The 7877-nt window shown below is 35.8% G+C and overlaps 1 protein-coding gene across 1 annotated transcript in view; it reads left to right on the top strand.

The window, feature by feature from the left end:
* Positions 1 to 510: 510 nt before the first annotated feature.
* The window catches only part of LOC110029750 (elongation factor Tu, mitochondrial), a 25657-nt gene continuing 18290 nt past the window's right edge, over positions 511 to 7877 (top strand). The window contains exon 1 of the mRNA XM_020732177.1: positions 511 to 947. Coding sequence (XP_020587836.1) covers positions 751 to 947 — 197 coding nt within the window. The 5' untranslated portion in view covers positions 511 to 750. The remainder of the gene's footprint in view (positions 948 to 7877) is intronic.

Consider the following 7877-nt stretch of genomic DNA (forward strand, 5'->3'; position numbering starts at 1 on the left):
TGACATGCATGAAAAAAATTGAAATTTAGATATTTGATGTGTAAATACATAATAATTAATCAGTATGATGTAAACCTTTCTTTTAATTAAGAGAGTTTTGCATATCAATCATAAAAATATATAATATTACATTTTAACCATTTTGTTAAACGTAAATAAAGTGATATGTAAGCAAAAATTAAACTTAAGGTATTAGATATATAATTACGTAAGAATTAAGTGATATGTATGTGAACCTTCCATATAATGAAAACTTTTTTAATTATAAAAAAATATTTAATATAAATTTAATAGATTAATTTTAAATATAATATTTAAGCACTTTTTTATTATAATCATTCTCTTAAACCCATTTATGACTGAGTGATTTTAGGTGATTAAAACATTTTATTAATTATAAATTTTTAAAATGTTATATTTTAAAATTAACCGATTAAAATGTTATATTAATTTTTTTAGGCGGTGGTTATATAAAAATTACTCTAATTACAGAAGAGAGCCAAACAGCTCAAGAAAACCCTCGCCATCACTCTCACCGGGGCACTCGACCAACATAAATCTCTTATAAACCCTAGCAGGCGACACAGGCCACAGTCGTCATCTTCGTCGACTAAACCGCCTCCATCACCACAGTTCATTCCGACTTCTTGAAAACCCTCTACGGAAACCCCATATCCCGACGGGTTTTCTGTCTTAAGTTGCACGTCTTCCATCTTTCATCCATTCGATTCGCCCTTTTCCATTTTCCAGATGGCTGCATTGGCCGTCATCAGAAACTCCAGTTGCCAGCGAATCAGCCGCTTCTCATCCGCCCATCTGTACCATTCAATTTGCCCGCGCTCTGTACTGGGAGGCCAGGAAGCGCAGATTATTTTGACCGAGAATGTGGGGAGGAATGTCGATGGAGGTTACTGGTGGCGGAGATCGATGGCCACCTTCACCCGGACGTAAGCTATTGTATCGTTGTCATGATTTATTGAATTCGATATCCAGTTTGATCGGGTTCACTTGTTCTTGCTATGTGAAATAGTATACTGAGCGTGCGAAAGGGTTTATCATTAAATCAGGGGCAAAAGTTTTATATATTCTAGTGTAGGAGAAGTTAAGGATAAAGTGGCACATTTTTTACACCCCAACCCCCGCCCCCAAAAATACAAGAAAGAAATTTTCTAGTTTTGCATTTGCGATTAACTAAATTCATTGATGAGAACATGCAATGGAGATTTCATAGGATGTTGCAGTTCTGTTTTCCATTTCTTCACAATGTTGGACCTCAGGAACAATTGCAAGCAGTCAATTATGCATAAATGAATCAATGATCATATGGACTGACCAAAAGTAAAAACTAAATATAATAGAAATGTAATTAGATTAGAGGATGTATTCTTGTAATGTTGTATTAATATTTTCTTTTTATATTCCCCTAAAACAGTCTATAAATTGTAGCAAGCATCTATTGCTGAAAATATTATAATAATAATAGAAAAGGAATTTTTACCTTCTACTCTCCACATCATTTCTCTTCATGGTATCGGAGACTTGACCCAAACTCTCCCTTTCTCATTGTCTTTCGGCCTTACTTTCTTCTGCGCATACCCTATGAGATTTCACTACGTAGTATCAATAATGTCAAGCCACCATTAACCCTAGCTATTGGTCCTAATCCATTATTAGTCCCTTAAAGCTTTGCCCCCTCAACACCACTTTGAAACCTCATTGCCAAATCTAAAGCTTATTTCTTTTCTCTGACCTCATCTTGGAGGTCGATCTCCGCTCAACCCATTATTATCTTTCTCACATGAGGCATGCACTATACTACCACACTCGCTAACAAAACTACTCAACTCATTGTTTTCAATACACAAGAACTCTCAGAACCTCTTGTTACTGACGTGAATTTATTGAACTCACCTCTACCAACTATTCATACTGGAAAATTCAGATAGAAGCTACTCTCATTGGCTACAATCTCTATAAATTCATTAGTGACTTTTAACTTGCTCCTCCATTAAGTTTCTCTGTAGGAAACGTCAGTTGTCCTAAAACAACATGTTAATCATGCATATACTAAGATACATTACTCTTTGATGCATTAATTGATTATTTCAGCTCATCCATCAACCTCTTAACTAAAAACCTTTTATGATGCCCGACATGTTATCATGATCAATCTTGTTGGGAACTCTCGTCGGTACATCAAGTGGATAAAGAAACAACAATCATTCCAACAAGGGCTCAAAAATTGTTTGGAAATTATAAAAACATGTGTTGATGAATTCGCAAACCTCTGCAAACCCAACGAGGATCACATTAAGGGTCTGTTTGGGGTGGCGGTGCGGCATCGCACCGCAGTGTTATATGTTTGGTTAAACTGCGTTTTGAATGTTTTTCAAAAAGTTGCTGCTGAAATTTACGTGTTCCCTCCTACCCTTGCTAGGTGTTGTGGTTGTTTTCTAGTTGCGGTCTGACTTTTTTTTTTTTAAATTGCAATAGCCACCACAGTTTTTTGAACATCAAATTTTTTTTAGCATTTTTACAACTGTTTTTTAATAAGATGCAACTGCCCCAAACAGACCTAAGAAGATCTCGGTGGTTCTGATGAGAATTGAAAGCTTCTTGTGACACTAACCAGCTATGACACAACAATTTCCTTTGATGAAATACATAAGAAGTTGACCAACAAATAACTAATGCTATGTCTTGAACATTCCAATTCATTTCCTCCCCCAATTTTTGCAAATTTGATTAATTCTTAATTCAGTTGAATAAAATTCAACAATTGAAACTAGTATCAACCATGCTTGTTTTCATCCTAACCTCCCAACGGTGTTTTTCTCTCACGATCTTCCAATACCACCATTCAATTTGTTTTGCCCTCAACCTTACTTGGTTTGTTGCAAATGGTGTTGTGTACTCATGTTCAAGGTTGCACTCTTATCGAGTGTCATATGTTTTGTTAGCGTTAGATGAAGTCGATGCAACTTCAAATCAAATTCAATGGGAAAACTACTCATTGTCACCATTGAAATCACAAGAAAAAGCTGACAAAAATCAACACATCCAACTTTTTTAGCTAGCTTCTTGATAGAGGTGGCCCGTGCCATGTTACATAATGACTACATTCGTACTATTTATTATGAAATCAATAGAACAATGATCGGTGAAGGCATGGATTTTCATCACGCAAATTGCTTCAAAATATCTCTACATACTATCTCATGCTTTTTCGGTAAAGAATGTTCTCTGTGTCCCTATCATGAAAGATAATCTCATTTTTATCTCTCATTTTTATTTAACAAATAATATATCCATTGAATTCCTACCTTTCTTCCTTTCTAGGGAAGGGTTCTCATCAAGGGGAAACTCTTTTACCATGAAAAACTAATAATGGCTCTCATGGGAGGCCAACTTCTACAATCAATTTTTATGAAAAATATTCTCATTTTTATCGCTCAATTTAATTTAACAAATAATATCCATTGAATTTCTAGCTTTCTTCCTTCCTTGAGAAGGGTTATCATCAAGTTGAAACTCTTTTACCATGAAAAACTAATGATGTCTCTCATGAGAGGCCAACTTTTACAATCAAATTCATTTGTAACCGTAGTAATTCTTAAGGCTGTTTCTTCATTTGAGTAACATTATTGACTATGGCATCATTCATCTTCCAATTTTTGGCACCTTGTTTCAAACACATCTATATCTATCAAATATTTATGAAATTTAGTTTTAACTTGTGTTAATGCATAAAATGTTACAAGCTTTACCTTTCAACTCTCTCTCGCTGTCTCTCCACTTTGCTTTTTAAAATTATATTTTTTTAATGTGTTGACTTCACTCATGACACGTTTCTAATTTCTAGTATAGTGTTGTTTTTGCTGGCCACTTCACAAACCATGTTTGGATTTCCCAATCATAAAATTTTCTATTCTATGATATCTTTATTTGTTTTAATTCATTTGTGAAAAAACCTTCAGCCATAAAATTATCAATACTGTTTTGGTAAGAATAATATCAAGCCCTCCCTCTATTTTTAGTTAATTTCTTTTATTTTATTTCCCCACCTAAAACACTTGAAAAAATGGGTTTATGAACGCCATCATCATAGAATATGTGATTATCTTCTCTCTTTAGCATATACTGTCTCTAAATTATTGGTTCCATGCATTCACCATTGTTATATGCTCTATCAATCATCTCCAACCCCTCCCTCACCTCACACAACATCTCCTCTCTTCATAAGCCACACTTTTTTGTGTTCCTCTTAATTCCTCCAATCTGTTTAGTTTTAGTTGTCAGTGTTTTCCATTGCTCAAGCCCAATTCCTCTCACAAATTGGAAAATTGTTCCTTACCTCGAGTCTTTCTAGGTTATGTACCCACTCACTGCTTTTGCCTTTGTCTTAAACCCATATCTCTCTATATGCCACAACATATAAATTTGTAGAATTCATTTTTTCTTTACTTCTCCTGTTCATCTCATTCTGTTCGCATACATTAATGTCCTTTTGTTTATCTCTTTCTGTTCACATACATTAATGCCTTTTTTATTCTCATTCCGTTCACATACATATAATCCATGGTATCACCACCTTTACTCCTATCTAGTCCCATCATTGATGCCCCATCTTCATTATAAACAACCCTACTCTACCCTTATCCATACGCCTAGCCTAAATCTTTGCATCACCATGCTTCCTTTCCCCCTACTGACCATGCCAAAAACATTTTCAATTGAAACAAAGCTTCCTCCATTCACCATCGACGCTTCTTCCGTCTATGTTATTTTCGGAAATAATATTCACAAGCAATTACTATGATGTAGCTAAGCACCTAGCTTGCTACATCCATTGACCTTGCCCCAACCTCTATGTCCCAAGCCATCAAATGATCTTAAGTGACATTAGACAATGTCGGAGATGCTTTTGTTTTAGATGAGACATGGGGCTTAGTTTACTTAGACCCAACACAACCTTATTAGTTGCAAGTGATTTTTTGTGCTAATCATTTGCTGAATGAATTTTTTGACAAGTGCAAGTCTTCTCTAAGTGTAGAGTGATTTCAATAGTGTCCTGTATTAATTATTATAATACTTTTAGTTTAGTAGTAAAGCTCACCTTTGCTAGATTCATTTTTATTCTTAATGTTAATATTGTTGGACTCTTGAAAACTAGGTGCCAACAATATTTTTCCCCACGGTACTCTTTTTGAGGATGTATTCATGAGATAACCATGGGGCGTAATTGATTAAGGTTAACTTCTACTTACAAATAGATAATTTACAGTATCATACCTATACTCTTTGGTAGTTATGTAGTGGATGTTCCCATTACGTCTAACTCTCTTTAACCTAACCCCAAGCACTTTGTGCTGTTGTGCCTTTCTCCTCCCTATTGCCTATGTCAAAAAAATTTTCAACTGAAACAAGGATCCTTCTCTTTATCTCTAGTTCCTCTCCTCTTTATGTTATTGTTAGTAGCTATAAGAACAAAATTCTCATTGCCAATTACTAAAATGACCTTAATTTTGAATTTATTATATCTCAATGCTTTGTCTGATTCTTTGCGATTCAATCCATCAAGGATCTTAAGTAGCATTGGACAATGCCAAAGTATGATTATCTTTTCAGAATAATACATGAGATCTAGTTCCCTTAGATGCAATGTAAACTTTATTGGTTGCTAAGTGGATTTTCTACATCAAGCATTTATTCGATGTATCTTTTGGGAGTTACAAGGCTATTCTAGTTGCAAAAGGATTTCATCAGTGCCCTGGAGTTTACTGTTTTGATACTTTTATTTTATTTGTAAAGCCCACCATTCTTATTATCGTTTTCAGTCTTTTTAATTGTCTAGACTCTTCGATAAGTTGATGTCAACAATGTTTTTTTAGGTTTCCCTTTATGAGGATATATTCATGATACAACAATAGAGCTTTATTTATCATGATCATGCTTACATTATATGCAAAATTTACAATGGAATTTATGGTCTTATATTGGTTACTAGAGCTTTTTATCATGAGTTGCATTGGTTTTTTGTCGTCTCTCGTTTCATTAACTCTCAAGCATACATCTCCAACAATAATGATATTATGGGCGACAATTAGGAGGCTTATGTAGAAGGTCATCCAAATTCTTGTCTATCGATTCTCCTTCAGGGATCTTTTGGATCATCGACTCACTACCAAGGCCTATTTATCTCTCAATGTCATACACAAATGATTTGCTCTCCTTACATTCATGAAAGATGCACAACCAATTGTGGTGCTTTGCCTCTGCTACTGTACCTACTCTTTGCTTTGACATAATGCTATTAGTTCTCTCTCTGTATCACACCATTTGTGGTTGGCTTTTTGTATCTACTGTTTATACGATGGCTATATACTAAATAGGGCATATGAATTTATGCATGATTATCACCCCCTCCCCTCAGGTAGGGAAGAAAGATGATTTCATTTTCATCAATGCCTTTGTCATTTACTTTGGCCACAATTATTTTTCCTAAAGCTCTAAGAATTAAAACCTAGTTAATTTTGCTCATCTACCAAGATTGAGTCACAATCACTATAATTGAGCTTTGTTTGATAACTTCTCTTCTTCAGTAACTAGTGATATGTTGTGGTAATTTTGGAACTATGAAATTATATCATAATATGGCCTTTGACTCCCAAATGAGAATGGTTCCTTGAGCTATTTTTCATTCATATGTTGAACAATAAAATACTTATTAAAAATAAAGAATAAAATAAAAAAAAGAACAAAATAAAAAAGAAGCCTATAATTATTCCTGCTCAACTTACTCCTCATCATGAAACAACTGATCCTCTCCCTCGGAGGTCCCCGAAGTTTTTCTCTTTCCTTGTTTGAGCAGAGAAATCGCAATGGAGGTCAAGCCTCCCAACTTCTTCCTCTTGATCGCAAACAATTGCTACAAAACACTCGCTCGATCCTCCCCTCACATGCAACCCATTTGCCAACTCCAAAACTTTGTGAAATCATAGGAAAGCAACATGGTTGAGCCACAACTCGTCTTCCTTCCTGATCGTACGATGAAATTAGTCCCATCGATTGCCCCTTCCACGCTATTCTTCTCCTGGCTGCCCGATCTACTCCTAGTTCGCACGCAGGAGCCGCATCTTGCCTCTCTTTCTTTGTCTCTCTTGCGTTTGGGAAGACAAGAACGTAATTGCGGCGTACAGTGACCTCTAATACTCCAGCCTGTCTCCGCTGCACTTGTTAAGGCAACAAAGGGGTCGTTCGTTTCCAATATAGTTGTTATTAAGGCTGGATGGGAAGACAATGACAAAATCGTGACTTACGAAGACTTCGAAACTCCTATTTTTCCTTTGCGTTGTCTCCAGACCAATGCACTCGCGATAAAATTGTGATTAGAACAATCTAGGAAGGCAATGACAGGATGGCCGGTCTACAAAAACCCGACACTCCCACTTTCTTCTCCTTATGCGCCCGGGAAGACCAACAACAAGATTTTAGTATACTGTAACCTCCGAAACTCCCAATTTCCTAGTTTTTTCTGCGCCTATCTCCTTGATACAGTCATAATTAGATCCATAAGGGAAACAATGCCGGTGTCGCAACATACAAAGGCCTCTGAAGCTTTCATCTTCTCTCTACCTTGCCTCCCTTGAAGCCACGACCGAGGTACTCGATCACCCTCTGCCTTAGCTTACTTCGCTTCTCCAGCAAATCACACACAAGGAATTGTTAAATTAAAGCAAGCTCCCTTTGTCTTCCTTGTTCAAGCCTGACTCGAACCCTTTGCAAGCTTATGTCATTCCATAATTTGAGCCGTAAATTGTGTTGGTGAAGAATCAAACGGAGTATTTCTTTCTTATTTGTGTTTTACATTATATATA

This window comes from Phalaenopsis equestris, unplaced genomic scaffold (genome assembly GCF_001263595.1).
Source record: "Phalaenopsis equestris unplaced genomic scaffold, ASM126359v1 Scaffold000600, whole genome shotgun sequence".
NCBI classification, from domain to species: Eukaryota; Viridiplantae; Streptophyta; class Magnoliopsida; order Asparagales; family Orchidaceae; genus Phalaenopsis; species Phalaenopsis equestris.